At 43.6% G+C, this 21,501-nt stretch overlaps 1 protein-coding gene across 1 annotated transcript in view; it reads right to left on the bottom strand.

Annotated features, from left to right (window-relative positions):
- Positions 1-20,644, bottom strand: part of HDAC3 (histone deacetylase 3) — a 46,010-nt gene extending 25,366 nt beyond the window's left edge. Inside the window, exons 1-6 of the mRNA XM_056517161.1 lie at positions 20,452-20,644; positions 11,644-11,726; positions 9,189-9,331; positions 6,892-6,973; positions 4,786-4,842; positions 3,647-3,702 (exon numbers count right to left, since the gene is read on the bottom strand). Coding sequence (XP_056373136.1) covers positions 3,647-3,702; positions 4,786-4,842; positions 6,892-6,973; positions 9,189-9,331; positions 11,644-11,726; positions 20,452-20,620 — 590 coding nt within the window. The 5' untranslated portion in view covers positions 20,621-20,644. The remainder of the gene's footprint in view (positions 1-3,646; positions 3,703-4,785; positions 4,843-6,891; positions 6,974-9,188; positions 9,332-11,643; positions 11,727-20,451) is intronic.
- Positions 20,645-21,501: the final 857 nt, after the last annotated feature.

Raw genomic sequence — 21,501 nt, 5'->3', positions numbered from 1 at the left:
TAACACATAATAATGCACCATATAAACTGGAGAAGCAGAACCCCCCCCCCCCCAGTAACACATAATAATGCACCATATAAACTGGAGAAGCAGAACCCCCCCCCCCCCCCAGTAGAACCCAGAACCCCCCCAGTAACACATAAGTCCCTATTGAGACTGAAAAATAGTGATTAAAATATTTTAAAAGGTGCGTATATGTGTGAATAAGCCCCTTTCCTAATAAAAGTTTCCAATTTTCTTTAAATAAAAATAATGTACAAAAATAAACATAAGTGGTATCGCTACATGTGGAAATGTCCAGACTATTAAATTATAATGTTAATTAAACCGTACGGTGAACGGTGTAAATGTAAAGAATAGTCCAGAATTGCTAATTTTTGGTCACTTCATATGAGAAATTTTTTATAAGGTGATCAAAAAGTTACATGTAGACTTTTCTGGTCTTGGGGTGTAAGAGGAGCTACAGCTCTCCCGCCACTATTAGCCTGACATACTGCGATCACCTATTAAACCATTAGATCATCGCTGTCAGCAGTGTCTAAAGGATCTTATATCCATCCCTGGTGGTCTAGTGGGGGGAATCAGACTATTTTGGTTGAAATTATTTCATCAACCAGGACAAGTGGATTTTCTTGAGGGACAAGTAGATTGTGTTCCGCTTTAGTCCCTTGGACAAGTAGTTTTTTTTTTTTAAATTTCCACACCCCTGCAGCATATGTTTGCTATGGGGATTTTCCTCTCCTCTGGACAGTAATGGACAGAGATGTCAGCAGAGAGCTTTGTGTTCTAAAAAGAAAATAATTTCCTCTGTAGTATTCAGCAGCTAATAAGTACAGGAAGGAGTAATTTTAATAGAAGTAATTTACAAATCTGTTTAACTTTCTAGCACCAGTTGATTTTAAAAAATAAAAAAAAAGTTTTAAAGGAAAAGTCTCATGCTAGAAAAAAAAACGTATCACCTATCCGAAGGATAGGGGATAGGTTTTAGATCGAGGGGGGTCCGAGCGCTGGGGCCCCCGCAATCTCCTTTACAGAGCCCCTGTATTTTAGCTCAGGAGCGCGTCACGACCCCCGTCTGGACCGGGATAGGGGATAAGTTTTCTAGCATGAGATTTATCCTTTAAGATTCTTAATCTACCGACTCCCTTGAATTGTTTATAATGGCCTCACAGTATAAAGTGGATATACGAACACCCACAAAAAATTCCTAAAATCGCTCTAAAAACTGTTATCTCGTTCAAATAAAGCACGGCTAGGTTTCTTGCATCACAGTAAGGCCCCTTCACACTATAAAATTCATCCATTTTAAAGAGCGGTTTAATGTTCTGTTATGAAAATCCCATTATAGTCTATGGGATTATTACACTATCCTTTTTAAAGGGGTACTCCACCCCTGGCATCTTATCCCCTATTCAAAGGATAGGGGATAAGATATTAGATCGCTGCGGTCCCGCTGCTGGGGACCCCGGGGATCGCTGCTGCGGCACCCCGTCATCATTACTGCACAGAGCGAGTTCGCTCTGTGTGTAATGACGGGCGATACAGGGGCCGGAGCATCGTTACGTCACGGCTCCGCCCCTCATGACATCACGGCTCATCCCCTTAATGCAAGTCTATGGCAGGGGGCGTGACGACCGCCACGCCCCCTCCCATAGACTTGTATTGCAGTAGCGAGGAAGAAAAAACCCTTTCAAAGGGCGCTGCTGTTGTCATCAATGGCCTCCTCGTGCGGGCACGAGGAGGCCATTGATGACAACAGCAGCGCCCTTTGAAAGGGTTTTTTCTTCCTCGCTACTGCATATCTATCCAGGACTGGCTTGTCCTGTCCTGTACCCTGGGCTTAGCAGCTGCATCCGGTGGACTATCATCTATACAACTAACCCCACTGTGGGTCTACATGCGAGTTTTTTGCTCGCTCAAGGTGAGCATCCATTACCTACTCTTCGACAACCCACCCCCCCCCACCTGTCATCAACGGTATCACACTAGGCGCCTTCCCGTCGGTCTTTCCTTTTTTTGCTCTTTTCAGATAGACTTGTATTGAGGGGGGCGGGCCGTGACGTCATGAGGGACGGAGCCGTGACGTAACAATGTTCCGGCCCCTGTATTGCCCGTCATTACGTGCAGAGCGATCTCGCTCTGTGCAGTAATGATAGCGCGGTGCTGCAGCAGCGATCCCCGGGGTCCCCAGCAGCGGGACCCCGGCGATCTGACATCTTATCCCCTATCCTTTCGATAGGGGATAAGATGTTTAGGGGCGGAGTGCCCCCTGTCATAGCCCGTTATTAATAATGGATGTTATTTTGTGACGGGAGAAAGAACGCACTATTTCTCCCGTTACCTTCTCCCGTCACAAAATAACGTCCATAATTAATAACGGGCTATGACAGGTTAAAACGGATAATGTAAAAATCCCATAGACTATAATGGAATTTTGTAAAGGCCGTTTAATGGACGATTTTAAGGGTTTTCATAACGGAACATTAAAAGGATGAATTTATAGTGTGAAAGGGGCCTAAGCTATGTTCCCTCTGGAGCACAGTCCTGCCCGCATATCCATTGTCATTGCTGAGGAGCTCAATAAGCATCAGAGATCTTACGGTGCAAATACGGTAGCTGCAAAAAGTAGTCCTGCAGTGGCATGACATAGCTACAACACAAGAACAAAGTCATAGAAAAAATCTACAGTCACATGACACGGCTTGACAAATCCTGGGCGACTAAGAATTTCATGGTGGCACCCAAGTTTTAGTCAGTCCTCTAAGGAGTGTCCATCCTAAAATTATATAAAATATATATATCTGAATATAAAAATTGTATTTGTTACCGCCGCCTCGATTCCGGCGCTGACCCCGCATTCTGCCTGCGGTCGGCGCCCTGGTGTTAGAGGAGCAGCTGATGTCAGGTGACTGCTGCAGCCAATCAGCGGCCTCTGCAGTGTCGTTCCATGGTGTGTCACTGGGAGGCTGCTGATTGGCTGGGACAGTCAGGTGACACTGGACAGCCGACTGAAGACATCAACACTGAACACCAGATGCAGAACTGGTGATGAGGGGACAGTAAAAAAAAAAACTAATACACAGTAGGGGGAAGATAAGGGGACGGTAATGACTAATACAGGGGAGGTAAGGATTAGGGGACATTAATAACTGACGCACAGGGAAAGGTGAAGGGGACCGTAATGACTGATCATATGAGGTCACATAACATCGAGTTGCATAGTGACCTTACGTTACATGACATGCAACATCCTGACACCTAACTTTTTTTTGCTAGATTCTTAAATTTCACAAGACCAGAATATGGAAACGATGGTAGTCATTTAACTTCCTAGATGCCATAGTCACTACTGACCACAGCATCTAGGGGGTTAAATAGCCTGTAGTGATCTCCAATGCCAGTTCCAGACAGAGAGCGGGAGCTGCAGATAACAGCCGGCACCTCCTGGGTATAGAGTGGGCTCAGCGCCTCAGCCTGCTCCATATATCCCCAACAAGCATATAACATATCTATACATCAGATATCAGGAAAGGGTTAATACATAATAAAGCCCAGAAAACATTGTACAATATGTCCCAGAGCAACAGATGATCACAGTTTGCACATAAGTAATTCCTACACGAATAACAGTAAAAAAAAGTCTTACTTGAGCAGTTCCAGGATACCAATCACTATATCATTGACATAGCAGAATCCAGAAGCCTAAAACAAAATAGGTCATATAAGTAGAAGAAAACATAAAAGAAATTTACTAAGACCTGAGCATCGGTTGGATAGATTAAAGTAGAATGGTCACCCGTTCACTCACACTAAAGCCAATACACCGGGTTATAGTGCGGGTGAACCGGAGACTGATGTGCGGTGTCTGACTAATATACCTGCAGTCCAGCGCCCGGTCCCTCTGAAGATCGACTTCTTTCTGCGCTGAATTGCGCTCTGGAGGCGGGCCTGCCGGATGGATTTGAATATTCATGGTCACGTGAATGCTCAGTAGGCACAAGCGCTCACATGACCAGCGACCATGAATGTTCAAATCCAGCCGGCGGGCCCGCCTCCAGCGCGCAATTCAGCGCAGAAAGAAGTCGATCTTCAGAGGGACCAGGCGCTGGACTGCAGGTATATTAGTCAGAGACCGCACATCAGTCTCCTGTTCACCCGCACTATAACCCGGTGTATTGGGTTCAGTGTGAGTGAACGGGTTTCCTTTAAAAGGGGTACTCCGGTGGAAAACAATTTATTTTAAATCAAATGGTGCCAGAAAGTTTTACAGATTTGTAAATGACTTCTATGACAAAATCTTAATCCTTCCAGTACTTATCAGCTGCTGTATACTACAGAGGAAGTTCTTTTCGTTTGAATTTCCTTTCTGTCTGACCACAGTGCTCTCTGCTGACACCTCTGTCCATGTCAGGAACTGTCCAGAGTAGAAGCAAATTCCCATAGCAAACCTCTCCTGCTCTGGACGGTTCCTGACATGGACAGAGGTGTCAGCAGAGAGCACTGTGGTCAGACAGAAAATAACTTCCTCTGTAGTATACAGCAGCTGATAAGTACTGGAAGGATTAAGATCTTTTAGTAGAAGTAATTTACAAATCTGTTTAACTTTCTGGCACCAGTTGATTTAAAATAAATAGTCTTCCACCAGAGTACCCCTTTAACTATAGCAACAAATAAGATTTCAGAGGCTTAAAAATAAATAAATAAAAAAGCTGGAATCTGATCCACTGCTCCTCTGCATAAGTGTTGATACATTTCACCCTCAATCTTAATATTCTGTAAAATTACCTCAAATTTCTTTGCATGGTGAAGCCCTCCAGCCCAGTTAATGGCAATGTCACAAATCTGTGCACACACAAGAATTAGAAGTTAAAATATACTGTAAAAAAATAAAAAAATTATATCTATCTATCTATCTATCTATCTATCTATCTATCTATCTATCTATCTATCTATATATATTACGGGATGGCATATTGCCAGGCCATGCGATCGCTATATGATTGGAAGCGATCCGACCTCTGCAGCCGAAGAATGAAGAGACAACAGGGCTGTGTCCTGATTTTTAGATAAACAACAGTGCTCCTAGCCAATAGGCTGGTGTTTTCCAAACAGTGTGTCTCCAGCTGTTGCAAAACTACAACTCCCAGCATGCCCGGACAGCCAAAGGCTGTCCGGGCATGCTGAGAGTTGTAGTTTTGCAACAGCTGGAGGCACATGGCTTGGAAAATACTGCACTAGGCTAAACAGGAAACTTTAGCCGGCTGGGCATGCCACTGTGCTGGGAAATGTATTAATGATTCACAGTAGTGCCGAATCAGCACTGCAGTCACTGTACAGGTAAAGACTGAAGGGACTGAATCAGCACTGCAGTCACTGTACAGGAAAAGACTGAAGGGACAGAATCAGCACTGCAGCCACTGTACAGGAAAAGACTGAAGGGACTGAATCAGCACTGCAGCCACTGTACAGGAAAAGACTGAAGAGACTGAATCAGCACTGCAGCCACTGTACAGGAAAAGACTGAAGGGACTGAATCAGCACTGCAGCCACTGTACAGGAAAAGACTGAAGGGACAGAATCAGCACTGCAGCCACTGTACAGGAAAAGACTGAAGGGACAGAATCAGCACTGCAGCCACTGTACAGGAAAAGACTGAAGGGACAGAATCAGCACTGCAGCCACTGTACAGGAAAAGACTGAAGGGACTGAATCAGCACTGCAGCCACTGTACAGGAAAAGACTGAAGGGACAGAATCAGCACTGCAGCCACTGTACAGGAAAAGACTGAAGGGACTGAATCAGCACTGCAGCCACTGTACAGGAAAAGACTGAAGGGACTGAATCAGCACTGCAGCCACTGTACAGGAAAAGACTGAAGGGACTGAATCAGCACTGCAGCCACTGTACAGGAAAAGACTGAAGGGACTGAATCAGCACTGCAGCCACTGTACAGGAAAAGACTGAAGGGACTGAATCAGCACTGCAGCCACTGTACAGGAAAAGACTGAAGAGACTGAATCAGCACTGCAGCCACTGTACAGGAAAAGACTGAAGGGACTGAATCAGCACTGCAGCCACTGTACAGGAAAAGACTGAAGGGACTGAATCAGCACTGCAGCCACTGTACAGGAAAAGACTGAAGGGACTGAATCAGCACTGCAGCCACTGTACAGGAAAAGACTGAAGGGACTGAATCAGCACTGCAGTCACTGTACAGGAAAAGACTGAAGGGACTGAATCAGCACTGCAGTCACTGTACAGGAAAAGACTGAAGGGACTGAATCAGCACTGCAGCCACTGTACAGGAAAAGACTGAAGGGACTGAATCAGCACTGAAGCCACTGTACAGGAAAAGACTGAAGGGACTGAATCAGCACTGCAGCCACTGTACAGGAAAAGACTGAAGAGACTGAATTAGCACTGCAGCCACTGTACAGGAAAAGACTGAAGGGACTGAATCAGCACTGCAGTCACTGTACAGGAAAAGACTGAAGGGACTGAATCAGCACTGCAGCCACTGTACAGGGAAAGACTGAAGGGACTGATTTAGCACTGCAGTCACTGTAGCCTTTGCATATAGCAGTGTTTCCCAACCAGGGTGCCTCCAGCTGTTGCAGAACTACAACTCCAACGCTGTCTAGGCATGCTGGGAGTTGTAGTTTTGCAACAGCTGGAGGCATCCTGGTTGGTAAGCACAGACATATAGGGAACAGGAGAAGCTAGACTACTGGGTTGAGAGACCTGAATCTCCTCAATGTTCTAGGAATTATTATTTCTGAACAGTTCAAAGTATTTTTAAAATCCACAAACAGAGTAGAAAAAATACTTCATATTGAACACAGAAAGATATAACGTGAAGAGGAAATAAGCAGCGAGTGCATTGCTGAATACCTTATTGTTAAGCTGTGTCGCTCCTTGTAGAGAGGCTCCTGTATAGCGAGAACAAAACTCAAAGAGGCCTGGAAACACCGGGCTGTAAAGAAACAAAAAGGGCAAAGAGAAAAAAGATGGAGTTAAAGGGGTACTCCGGTGGAAAACATTATTTTTTATCAACTGGTGCCAGAAAGTTAAACAGATTTGTAAATTACTTCTTTAAAAAAAAATCTTAATCCTTCCAGTACTTATTAGCTGCTGAATACTACCGCGGAAACTTTTCTTTTTGGAACACAGAGCTGTCTGCTGACATCACGAGCACAGTGCTCTCTGCTGACATCTCTGTCCATTTTAGGAACTGTCCAGAGCAGGATAGATTTGCTATGGGAATTTTCACCTACTCTGGACAGTTCTTAAAATGCACAGAGATGTCAGCAGAGAGCACTGTGCTTGTGATGTCAGCAGAGAGCACTGTGTTCCAAAAAGAAAATAATTTCCTCTGTAGTATTCAGCAGCTAATAAGTACTGGAAGGATTAATATGTTTTAATAGAAGTAATTTACAAATCTGATTAACTTTCTGGCACCAGTTAATAAAAAATAAAAGTTTTCCACCGGAGTACCGCTTTAAAAGGGTACTCCGCCCCTAGACATCTTATCCTCTATCCAAAGGATAGGGGATAAGATGTCTGATCGCGGGGGTCCCGCTGCTGGGGGGCCCCACGTGATCTTCCTGCTGCACCTGGCATTTGTTTAGAGCATCGGGTGCAGCATTGGAGGTTCATGACGTCACGGCCAAGCCTCCTCAATGCAAGTCTATGGGAGCGGGCGTGAGTACCCCGCCCCCAGGCATCTTATCCCCTATACAAAGGATAGGGGCTAAGATGTCTAAATGTGAGGGTCCCACCGCAGCAGAGATCCCAGCGGCGGGATCCCCCGCGATCAGATATCTTATCCCCTATCCTTTTTATAGGGGATAAGATGTCTAGGGGTGGAGAACCCCTTTAAGAAGAAGAGAGCTGTAGTTGTTACTTTACCCACAATTACAAGCTTTAGCAGCTGAAAGTCACCACAATCTACATGAACATATAAATTTGCGCCTAGTCAAGTCTTGCAGGAGTTCCCTATTACTCTGGCAAATAAAAAGGCAAACTCAAGCAAGGGAACCCTGTATAATGTTCATATGTCCTAATAAGGGATATAGAAGAAGACTGTCCTCATAAGACTGTGGGAAATATAAATAAAGCTGTGTACATGAAATATCTGGTGAATTGGCTTCCATTATATTTTTTAAAGGGGTACTCCACTGCAAAACTTTTTTTTTTTCCATGTCAACTGGTGGCAGAAAGTTAAACAGATTTCTAAATTACTTCTTTAAAAAAATATCTTAATCCTTCCAGTACTTATCAGCTGCTGTATGTTCTTTTCTTTTTGAATTTCTTTTCTGTCTGACCACAGGGCTCTCTGCTGACACCTCTGTCCATTTTAGGAACTGTCCATAGCAGGATAGATTTGCGATGGGGATTTTCTCCTACTCTGGACAGTTCCTGAAATGGACAGAAGTGTCAGCAGAGAGCACTGTGGTCAGACAGAAAGGAAATTCAAAGAAAAGAACTTCCTGTGGAACATACAGCACCTGATAAGTACTGGAAGGATTGAGATGTTGTAATAGAAGTGATTTACAAATCTGTTTAACTTTCTGGCACCAGTTGATATAAACATTTTTTTTCCACTGGAGTACCCCTTTAAGTGTATGCTTACTGGGATGTTGGTGTGACGGGAATGGAGTGTGGCTTAAATGCAACACCAAAAATGTTTTCGCATATTAGTGCAGAATTTTGGCATAAACTAAGATGATGGTATAAAATGATGATGTTATGATAAAGAAGTAAATTTTAATGGATACTGGTGCTGAACTGTCCCACTGACAGCCTGCAGGAGACCCGCACATGTTCCATTTCACCTGCTGTGCCCATCAATGCCTATTGGTCTGTCTACGTGAAGACTAAGATGAAGACTAGACCAGGGTCTCCCAACCAGGGTGCCTCCAGCTGTTGCAAAACCGGTACCAAATTGTAGAGCAGGTGAGGGGAACCCCATTGGCAGAATTCGGATTAGGTATTGGAGTACTCCAGTATCATATATATATAATGGAATTGGGACATCCCTAGAAAATTTAGTATTCTGAGGACTTTATGTTGATTTTGTTGTGGTTTTATTTCACAAACTACGGTAAGTTTTTTTCAAGTGGAGATTTGCCAGTGTTTGTGGACTTGGCCCCACAATATGAGGTGACATGTGATGAAGCTTCACTTACCAGTCATCACCAACATTGAAGGCGTTTAAGCTTTTAGTGAAGCCTTGCATGTTGGTGGGGCTCACCCGCTGCAGGAAATCAATGTAATCCTCTGAATGAAAGCGACACATATCATGCTGAGACGCCTGGTACGGCTTAAACACCTACAGGAAGAAAAGACATAAATAAGTATGACAACTCCTTCAATGCCCTGCAGTTCTCTCCTGGGCTGTTTTTTATATGGCTACAGTCTGGACCCCATCCAAACACAACAGTAAATGGACAATTGCAGTTTCCCAACCAGGGTGCACCCAGCTGTTGCAAACCCCTGTCATTTTTCACTCCCAAGATGCAGTATTAGTGGGGGGTGGGGTTTCCCCCCAAAAATGGAGTTTTAGCATAGGCGTTTTTTTCTTTGGTGTCATTACAAGTCATGTAATTCTCACATCATGTGACTCAAGTATTTCAAGAATTGGGCTGGGGGGGGGGGATGGCAGAAAAACCACGAATATTAAATATGCATTGCGTTGCGTTTAATGTAAAAATGCTTTTAGGAAAACTTTAGGAGACTAAGAGTACGTTCACACGTACAGATTTACAGCGCATTTTACGCTGCAGGTCTGCTGCTAAAGGACCTCTGTATGGTGCCCTTAAATGTGCCTGCTCGGAGCGGCGTATTGCCGCTCCGAGCAGGCAAATTTAAGGGCACCATACAGAGGTCCTTCAGCGGCGGACCTGCAGCGGAAAATACGCGCGGTGTACTCGCACACATCCCCTGCTCAATGAGCTAGGCCGAGAGCTGCCGCGATGTGCGAGTATACTGCGCACAGCGACTTGCACATCGCAGTGTGTCTGCTCCGAGCAGGCACATATAAAGGCAGCATATAGGAGGTCCTTCAGCAGCGGATCCGCTGCGAAAATCCGCACGTCTGAACGTACCCTAAAAACGCCATGTGGGTATAGCACTTCATATAGCCCCATTGATTCCCAGCTAACATCTGGCCGCAAAAATAATAAAAATAAATAAAATGGCATGCAGTGGAAGGGTTTTTCAGATAACTTTTTTCTATCTAAGGCTTAGTTCTCACAGGAGAATTTTTTAGCAGAATCTGGAGGAAAAATTCTGCTCCGAAATTCCGGGCAATTGTTTTCAATGGGAATCTGCGACACTGTCCACACAGCAGAATTTTCTCCAGGAAATTCTGATTCCGGTGTCCGCCCCAAAAATTTACAAATTCATTTTTACAGCGGAATCTGCTCAGAAATTCATTGTTGTCTATGGAGACACATTTCCGAGTGGTCCTAGTGCCCAGCATGTTCTGCCAGCGCCCCCTATTTGCAGAATGTCTGTCCGCCAAGTGAACATAGTCTAACTGTGCTCAGGGCACAATCAGCTAGAAAAAAAAAATATACTATACAGTGACCCCCCCCCCGAACTACGATGGCCCCGACATACGATCATTTGAGCATACAATCACTCTCAGAGGCCATCGCATGTTGAAGGCAGCATCAACATACGATTCTTTTGTATGTCGGGGCCATCGCATAAACAGCTATCCGGCAGCGCAGACTGCTTCAGCTGCCCCCGGATAGCTGTTTACGGTGCCCCGTGTGGTCCGCTGACAATCACTTACCTGTCCTCGGGGCTCCAGCGCGTCCTCTTCGGGATCCCCTGCATCGTCTGCGCTCTCCATCGTCGTCATCATGTCGCTGCGCACGCCGCCCCCGTCATCCAATAGGAGCAGCGTGCGTAGCGACGCGATGGCGGCGGCGGAGAGCGCGGATGCCGGGCAAGAAGAGGCCTTACCGGAGTGTCGGGGACAGGGCAACAGTGATGGAAGGCGACATCCAGGGCAGCGGTGACGAGCGGTGACGGTCCGGAGCGGCGGGGACACGTGAGTATAACCTCCAATACCAGTGGTCTTCAACCTGCGGACCTCCAGATGTTGCAAAACTACAACTCCCAGCATGCCCGGACAGCCAACGGCTGTACGGGCATGCTGGGTGTTGTAGTTTTGCAACATCTGGAGGTCCGCAGGTTGTAGACCACTGTCCTATACTTTACATTGCACGGATCCCTCAACATACGATGGTTTCAACAAACGATGGTCCATTTGGAACGGATTACCATCGTATGTTGAGGGACCACTGTACTTACCTTCCTTGCTCCTATGCCACCATCACAGTGTCAGTTCCTGCTACCAAGGATGCCTTGTGTGGGCACAAGGACCTTCCTGCTTGGCCAATCAGCAGCTGAAGTGGGACACCGCAGTAACCACTGGTTGGCAAAGCAGGAAGGTTCTTGCTGACACCAACAAGAAGAAGTGCCTCTCAACAGGGACGGACAATGTGACAGCAATGATGTGGAGAGGGGAGGAGTACGGTAGTTAGACAAAACAAAATCTCAATTACCCTAAAAAAACAAACAAAAAAAAAAACTGTATAAAATACTATAAATAACCAATATTGTACTTACAATCATCTTTTTATACAGTCCATAGTGAAGAACCAAGCTGTGAGTGAGTGCCAGGCGGTGGGGTTTCATTGGATGTCCTGTGCCTAAAAATTATTAACAGAAATGATTAGATATGAAAACACTGTAAAACTGCAACATGTGACTAGAGCCTAAATATTGCCGGAATGCAGACCCATGGCAGCCATGCTTACAGAAGGCACTGAGGGAGATTTATCAAAACCTGTCCAGAGGAAAAGTTGCTGAGTTGCCCATAGCAACCAATCAGATCGCTTCTTTCATTTTTCACAAGGCCTCTGCAAAATGAAAGAAGCGATCTGATTGGTTGCTATGGGCAACTGGGCAACTTTTCCTTTGCACAGGTTTTGATAAATCTCCCCCATTGTCTTTATAGGATGGCTTTCCCTGTGGAGATCACTTGTTCCATTTGGGCAGTGTTACCCAACCAGTGTGCCTCCAGCGTTTGCAAAACCACATCTTACATGCTGGGAGTTGTAGTTTTGCAGAACGGCAGATAAGAACTAAGGATGCACCGAAAGGGAAATTTTGGGCCAAAACCGAAAATTCACTTCGTAACTGGCTGTAAAAACCAAAACCGAAAATGCATTGCCCCCCCCCCCCCCCACCTTTTTTTTTTTATATAGTTTTTGTTACATTTTATTACATTTTTTTTGGATGTGATTTGACCAAAATCAGCAATTTTTGCGTTTGGAATTCTTTCGCGTTTACGCCATTCACAGTGCAGGATCAGGAACATAATCATTTAATAGTTGGGACAATTATGCACGCGGCGATACCAAATATGTTTTTGTTATTTTTGTTTTCACTTTTTTTTTTTATATGGTAAATGGGAAAAAGGAGGGCAATTTCAACTTTTAATATGAAAGGGGTTAATGGATATTTTTTAAATTTTAATTTAACTTTTTTTTTTTTTTTTTTACATTTTATTAGTCCTCTTAAGGACTTTTAGGAGGAATCATAAGATTCCTCATGCAGATCAATGGAGTTCCATAGAACTCCATTGATCTGTGTGCTCTGCGCTCTCTGCGCTCATTAGGTTCAGTCTGCTTCAGCCATGGACACCAATGGTGCAGAGGTAAGCCCTCCAGCTACCTCCACAGTGGATCGCCTAGAACAGCGATCTAAAGGGTTAATAGCCGGCTACGGCAATCGCCGCATGTCGGCTATTAGCGGCAGCTCCCAGCTACAAGAATTAGCAGAGGGCTGCTGGGTATGGTCGTTAACCAAGTAAAAGACTGACATTGGAGCAATTTCCGACATCCGTCATTACTGATAGCAGCAGGTATCTCCCGTTTATGGCGCAGACCCGACCCATGGGCGAGCGTCATGTCCGCTCACCTGACCCATGATGTACATGTATGTCATGGGTCGGGGAGGGGTTAAGCCATGACCACCGAAATTATCGGCAGAAAACTCATTTTCAGTGGCCAAAATTTTGGCGCATCCCTAATAAAAGCCATTCAGCCTCTCTCATCTGCCCAATATTCTGAATACAAATAATCACTGGCCTGATCTTAAAGGGGGACTCCGGTGGAAAACTTTATTTTTAAATCAACTGGTGCTAAAACGTTAAACAGATTTGTAAAATTTTAATCATTCCAGTACTTATCAGCTGCTGTGTACTACAGAGGAAGTTCTTTTCTTTTTGAATTTCTTTTCTGTCTGACCACAGTGCTTTCTGCTGACACCTCTGTCCATTTCAGGAACTGTGCAGAGCAGGAGAAAATGCCCATAGCAAACATATCCTGCTCTGGACAGTTCTTTAAATGGACAGAGATGTCAGCAGAGAGCACTGTGGTCAGACAGAAAAGAAATCCAAAAAGAAAATAACTTCCGGTGGAACATACAGCAGCTGATAAAAAGAAGAAAAACTACCACAAGAGGACATAGTTTTATATTAGAGGGGAAAGGTTTCTGCAGAAATATCAGGAAGTATTACATTACTGAGAGAGTAGTGGATGCATGGAATAGCCTTCCTGCAGAAGTGGTCTCTGCAAATACAGTGAAGGAGTTTAAGCATAGAGATAGATACAAGGCTATCCTTCATATAAGATAGGGATAGGCATAAGGCTATCCTTCATATAAGATAGGCATAGACATAAGGCTATCCTTCATATAAGATAGGCATAGACATAAGGCTATCCTTCATATAAGATAGGGATAGGTATAAGGCTATCCTTCATATAAGATAGAGATGGGCATAAGGCTATCCTTCATATAAGATAGGGATAGGTATAAGGCTATCCATCATATAAGATAGAGATAAGTATAAGACTATCCTTCATATAAGATAGGGATAGGTATAAGGCTATCCTTCATATAAGATAGGGATAGGTATAAGGCTATCCTTCATATAAGATAGAGATAGGTATAAGGCTATCCTTCATATAAGATAGAGATAGGTATAAGGCTACCCTTCATATAAGATAGGGATAGGCATAAGGCTATCCTTCATATAAGATAGGGATAGGCATGAGGCTATCCTTTATATAAGATAGGGATAAGCATAAGGCTATCCTTCATATAAGATAGAGATAGATATAAGGCTATCCTTCATATAAGATAGGGATAGGTATAAGGCTATCCATCATATAAGATAGGCATGAGGCTATCCTTCATATAAGATAGGGATAGGTATAAGGCTATCCTTCATATAATATAGGGATAGGTATAAGGCTATCCTTCATATAAGATAGGAATAGGTATAAGGCTATCCTTCATATAAGATAGAGATAGGCATAAGACTATCCTTCATATAAGATAGGAATAGGTATAAGGCTATCCTTCATATAAGATAGGGATAGGCATGAGGCTATCCTTTATATAAGATAGGGATAAGCATAAGGCTATCCTTCATATAAGATAGAGATAGATATAAGGCTATCCTTCATATAAGATAGGGATAGGTATAAGGCTATCCATCATATAAGATAGGCATGAGGCTATCCTTCATATAAGATAGGGATAGGTATAAGGCTATCCTTCATATAAGATAGGAATAGGTATAAGGTCATCCTTCATATAATATAGGAATAGGTATAAGGCTATCCTTCATATAAGATAGAGATAGATATAAGGCTATCCTTCATATAAGATAGAGATAGATATAAGGCTACAGGGGTGTGGAAATTTTATAAAAAACTACTTGTCCACGGGACTAAAATGGAGTAGAATATACTTGTCCCTCATGACGATCCACTTGTCCGGCCAATTTTCGCTTTTACGCTCTCGTTTTTTCCTCCTCGCCCTATAATAGCCATAACTACCTACTATAATGACACCTTTTAATTTTTCAATAACATATTCTCTGAACCAAAAAAAATATATATATTTAGGGAAGTGAAATTGAAATAGTAAAAGATAATTTTGCAGATTTGGTGATTTTTCTTTTCTGCGCCATTTACCTTGTGGTTGAGGTAACATGTTAGTTTTATACTTTAGGCGCCTGATTACAGTAATACCAGATTTGTATCGTTTACGTCATGTTTTACTAATTCTGGACTTTTTCTAATTTTTTTAATTGACATTTTTTAACCCCTGTAGCTTTATTTTTTTTCCGCATACCAGGCTGTATGCTGTATGTTTTTGCGCCATAATCTGTTTTTTGTATCGGCACCATCTTGGCATTGATTTAACTTTTTAATCGCTTTTTAACTTTTTTTCTGGGATATTATAAAAATTGCAAATCTGTGGTTTGGTATTTTTATTACATTTACCGTACGGGATACATAATGTTATATTTTAATAGGTTGCACAATTACGCACGAAGCGATACCAAATATGTTTATTTTTATTATGTTTACATGTTTTTATATAGGAAAAGGGGGTGATTTGAACTTTTAACATGGAAGGGGTCAATGCAGCGGTCTTCAAACTGTGGCCCTTCAGATGTTGCAAAACTACAACTCCCAGCATGCCCGGACAGCCAACGGCTGTCCTGGCATGCTGGGAATTGTAGTTTTGTAACATCTGGAGGGGCACCGTTTGAAGACCACTGGGTGTCTTTCAAACTTTTATTAAAACTATTTTTTTTCTTTTACACTTTATTACACTTATAGGAGGAATCATTAGATTCCTCAGACAGATGAATAGATTCTATTGAACTCTATTAATCTGTGTGCTCTGTGATCCATTGATAGAGCCTGGTCCAGCCAGAATCTATCAATGACAGAGCCAGGACAGGAGGAAGCAGAGGTAAGTCCTCCGGCTACCTCTATAGTGGATCGCCCCCCTGCGATCGCGCTGTGTGGGGGGGGTGATCCACCACCCTAGCCCACCAGGGAGCATTCACATGTCCCTTTAGACCAGTGGTTCTCAACCTTTTCGGCGACCATACCCCCAAGGCCTGAAAGTATGTCCACGGGTACCCCCTCACGCGGAACTTGCGAGCGAGGGGTACCCGCGGACAAAAGGCGTGTTCTTACCTTTATACTAATGCATCCCATCTCCATCTTAATCCCCTTGTGCTATTATTCCCCCTCCCTCTTACTCCCCCTGTCCCACAATTCCCACCTCCCTCTGATTCCCTTTTACCATTATTCCCCCTCCATCTTTATCCCCTTGTGCCATTATTATCCAATATGGAACAAGGGGATTAAGATGGAGGAGGGGGAATAATGATACAGGGGGATTAATATGGAGGGGGAGGGGGGGGGGGGGTTGATAATCCCCCCCCCTCCCTCTGATCCCCTTTTGCCATATCGGATAATAATAGCACAAGGGGATTAAGATGGAGGGGGGGGGGATAATCAACCCCCCCCCCTTCTCCATATTAATCCCCTTGTGTCATTATTCCCCCCTCCCTCTGATCCCCTCTTGTCATTTTCCCCCCTCCATATTAATCCCCTTGTGCCATTATCGGATATGGCAAAAGGGGGATCAGAGGAAGAGGGGACTGGTGCAAGGGGATTAAGATGGAAGGGGAGAGGGGAGTAATAAAGCACAAGACATAAAATTTCAATGCCTTGTGCTTTATTACTCCCCCCCCCCTCCGCCATTATCCCTCTCCCCCTCCATCTTAATGCCTTGTGCTCCGTCCCATACAGTGCCCTCCCCTCTGTGCCATACAGTTGTTTACCTGGCGTCCTGTGGTCCCGTTGCCTGCTGCTTCACGGGATGTACCATAGGGCCGCACTGACGTGTGACATCCCCCTGCGCTGTGCGCCAACTCCGCGCAACGTCAGGGGAGGCCACACGTCTCCCTGGCAACCACGCAGCTCACTTACAGTAGCCCCGGCCGCATCTCTGGCCGCGCTACTGTACAGTGAGCTGCCGCGGCTATGCGCTGACAAATGCTGGCCAATGCATGGTCGGTATTTGTCAGCGTTTTCACGTACCCCAGGTTGAGAACCCAGGCTTTAGACGCCGCTGTCAGCTTTGACAGCGGCGATCTAAAGGGTTAATAGCCAGCCGCGGCGATCGCCGCATGCTGGCTATTAGCGGTGGCCCCCGGCTACTGAGAACAGCCGGGGGCTGCAGAGTATGGAGCGGGCAGGAATCCCGAGCCCGCTCCATACATACTGCAAAGCGCCGCAAGCATCTCCCCGTGCAGACGTGCCTCCTCCCCTCAGCTCTCCGAAGCTACAGCTGGGGGGAGTGAAGGCAGAGGACGCAGGTCTGCACGGGAAGCAAGAAGCCACGCCCCCTCATCTCCCCCCGCACGTCTGCAGAGCAGGGGAGAGAGAGACATACACTGCTTCTCATCTCCCCTGCTCTGCTTCGGAGGACACAGGCTGCAGAGTATGGAGCGGGCAGGAGTCGGGTGCCCGCTCCATACAGACTGCAGATCGCCGCCGCACTTGTCAGGTCCGGCCCTGCTTGCCCGAAGCCGGGCTAAGGGCCGGACAAATTCACCTGCCCGGCGCCCAAAACTGCTAGTCCGGGGCGTCGGGCGATAGAAATTCCACATCCCTGGGCTATCCTTCATATAAGATAGAGATAGATATAAGGCTATCCTTCATATAAGATAGGGATAGGTATAAGGCTATCCTTCATATAAGATAGGGATAGGTATAAGGCTATCCTTCATATAAGATAGGTATAAGGCTATCCTTCTTATAAGATAGAGATAGGTATAAGGCTATCCTTCATATAAGATAGAGATAGATATAAGGCTATCCTTCATATAAGATAGGGATAGGCATAAGGCTATCCTTCATATAAGATAGGAATAGGTATAAGGCTATCCTTCATATAAGATAGGGATAGGTATAAGGCTATCCTTCATATAAGATAGGGATAGGTATAAGGCTATCCTTCATATAACATAGGGATAGGTATAAGGCTATCCTTCATATAAGATAGGGATAGGTATAAGGCTATCCTTCATATAAGATAGGGATAGGTATAAGGCTATCCTTCATATAAGATAGGGATAGATATAAAGCTATCCTTTATATAAGATAGAGATAGGTATAAGGCTATCCTTCATATAAGATAGGGATAGGTATAAGGCTATCCCTCATATAAGATAGGGATAGGTATAAGGCTATCCTTCATATAAGATAGGGATAGGTATAAGGCTATCCTTCATATAAGATAGGGATAGGTATAAGGCTATCCTTCATATAAGATAGGGATAGGTATAAGGCTATCCTTCATATAAGATAGGGATAGGTATAAGGCTATCCTTCATATAAGATAGGGATAGGTATAAGGCTATCCTTCATATAAGATAGGGATAGATATAAAGCTATCCTTTATATAAGATAGAGATAGGTATAAGGCTATCCTTCATATAAGATAGGGATAGGTATAAGGCTATCCCTCATATAAGATAGGGATAGGTATAAGGCTATCCTTCATATAAGATAGAGATAGGCATAAGTCTATCCTTCATATAAGATAGGGATAGGTATAAGGCTATCCTTCATATAAGATAGGGATAGGTATAAGGCTATCCTTCATATAAGATAGGGATAGGTATAAGGCTATACTTCATATAAGATAGGGATAGATATAAAGCTATCCTTTATGCAAGATAGAGATAGGTATAAGGCTATCCTTCATATAAGATAGGGATAGGTATAAGGCTATCCCTCATATAAGATAGGGATAGGTATAAGGCTATCCTTCATATAAGATAGGGATAGGTATAAGGCTATCCTTCATATAAGATAGAGATAGGCATAAGGCTATCCTTCATATAAGATAGGGATAGGTATAAGGCTATCCTTCATATAAGATAGGTATAAGGCTATCCTTCATATAAGATAGGTATAAGGCTATCCTTCATATAAGATAGGTATAAGGCTATCCTTCATATAAGATAGGGATAGGCATAAGGCTATCCTTCATATAAGATAGGGATAGGCATAAGGCTATCCTTCATATAAGATAGGGATAGGCATAAGGCTATCCTTCATATAAGATAGAGATAGGTATAAGGCTATCCTTCATATAAGATAAGTATAAGGCTATCCTTCATATAAGATAGGTATAAGGCTATCCTTCATATAAGATAGGGATAGGCATAAGGCTATCCTTCATATAAGATAGGGATAGGCATAAGGCTATCCTTCATATAAGATAGGGATAGGCATAAGGCTATCCTTCATATAAGATAGGGATAGGCATAAGGCTATCCTTCATATAAGATAGGGATAGATATAAGGCTATCCTTCATATAAGATAGGGATAGGCATAAGGCTATCCTTCATATAAGATAGGGATAGGCATAAGGCTATCCTTCATATAAGATAGAGATAGATATAAGGCTATCCTTCATATAAGATAGGGATAGGCATAAGGCTATCCTTCATATAAGATAGGGATAGGCATAAGGCTATCCTTCATATAAGATAGAGATAGATATAAGGCTATCCTTCATATAAGATAGGGATAGGTATTAGGCTATCCTTCATATAAGATAGAGATAGGTATAAGGCTATCCTTCATATAAGATAGGGATGGGTATAAGGCTATCCTTCATATAAGATAGGGATAGGTATAAGGCTATCCTTCATATAAGATAGAGATGGGCATAAGGCTATCCTTCATATAAGATAGGGATAGGCATAAGGCTATCCTTCATATAAGATAGGGATAGGCATAAGGCTATCCTTCATATAAGATAGGGATAGGCATAAGGCTATCCTTCATATAAGATAGAGATAGATATAAGGCTATCCTTCATATAAGATAGGGATAGGTATTAGGCTATCCTTCATATAAGATAGAGATAGGTATAAGGCTATCCTTCATATAAGATAGGGATAGGTATAAGGCTATCCTTCATATAAGATAGGCATAGACATAAGGCCATCCTTCATATAAAGGACTACCTACAGGGGGCCTTACCTATAAGAATAACACTAATGACAGGGGGAAATGACAGGGGGTCCCTGTATTGGTTAAAGGTGTAAGAGGCCGTACAGCACAAAAAGACAGTGCAAGACGATCTGCACCTTTTTATTATTGATTTATTGTTTTTTACACCCAAAATTGTATGTGAGATATGTATATAGAGAAAGAAGAAAAAGGGGAACCCATTCCCCCATTCATAGTCTGTAGACCAGTGTTACTCAACAAGTGTGCCTCCAGCTGTTGCAAAACTACAACTCCCAGCATGCTGGGAGTTGTAGTTTTGCAACAGCTGGAGGCACACTGGTTGGGAAACACTGGTCTATAGACTGTCCGGTCTGAGGCTGAACAATGAATGGGCTTCTCTCCTCACGTCTACTATACACCGAGTCCTGTCCTCCGAATACTGCACCGGACTCTGCAGCTGTGCCCGGCAGTGACAGGGACATGACCCGGTAACACACCAGTACATCCCCCCCTCCTCCTCACCATAATGGAAGTTCCCCACGTCCGGATCGTAGAAATACGCCACGGTCTTCGCCATTATTTGGGGTAGAATAAAAAATAACCAGTCCCCAAGTTCCAGAAACAGAATAAGGGGAGAGAAAGAAAAAAGAAGAAAATTTACACTTCCAGCAGCGCACCGGAAGTGCGTCATCGGCAAAGCGCCCCCCTGCAACAACGCCCACCACACGGCGCGTCACTTGTTCTTCTCTTTGGCGCCGTCTAGTGGACTAGTGGTGTAAACGTGGTGAAGGCGCTTGATGCAGCAGCAGGGTTCTGTAGCCTGTGTGGTGGGCTCGACAGCAGTTACAAAACTACAACCTCCAGCCGAAGTCTGTCAGGGCATAATGGGAGTTGTAGTTTTGCATAAGTAATTTATTGAGATTCTCAATAACAAAAAATAAAAACAACAACAACATACCAAAGGGGCACTGCTATAGGTGCCCTTAAAATATTCTTGGTTTGGGGTGCATTCACACCACGGTTTATGTTTATGGCGACCAAATACCGCTTTATACCATAAAAACGCATGGAACTCTATTTTCATCATTAAGAAAGCGTAGTTAAAAAAAAGTGAATACGATTTTGTGCGGTTGCGGTTCAGTCTAAATTTTTGTCTGAATAAAAAAATAAAAAAAAGTTTTTATTTTTTTAAATGGTGGTCAATGGGAACCGTACAGAACCGTGTGTGCGTACGGTTTCATCAAGTTTGCACAATACGGTTTTGCAGTTTGCACATGTGCAGTGCACGGCGAAAGTTCTTCCCACAAATAGAACAAGAAGAACTTTATTTAATTAAGGACAAACATAAAATTGTATCTGTTTTTTTTTTTCTTCAAAAAACGTATTAAACCGTATGCAACCGGACATCCGTTTTCAAACCGTATACGGTTTAAAACCGTACAGAGGTATATACGGTTGTACATGTTTGTATACGGTTCAGTCCTGTTTTGAGACACGCGTTTCTTTACAAAAAAAACTGATACGGAAACCGTATTGCAAAAATGAGATGTGAATGCAGCCTTAGCTCATACA

The sequence above is a fragment of the Hyla sarda genome, chromosome 4 (genome assembly GCF_029499605.1).
Source record: "Hyla sarda isolate aHylSar1 chromosome 4, aHylSar1.hap1, whole genome shotgun sequence".
In the NCBI taxonomy this organism is placed as follows: domain Eukaryota; kingdom Metazoa; phylum Chordata; class Amphibia; order Anura; family Hylidae; genus Hyla; species Hyla sarda.
The sequence above is the reverse complement of the archived record's forward strand: the minus strand, read 5'-3'. Positions and strand labels throughout refer to the sequence as shown.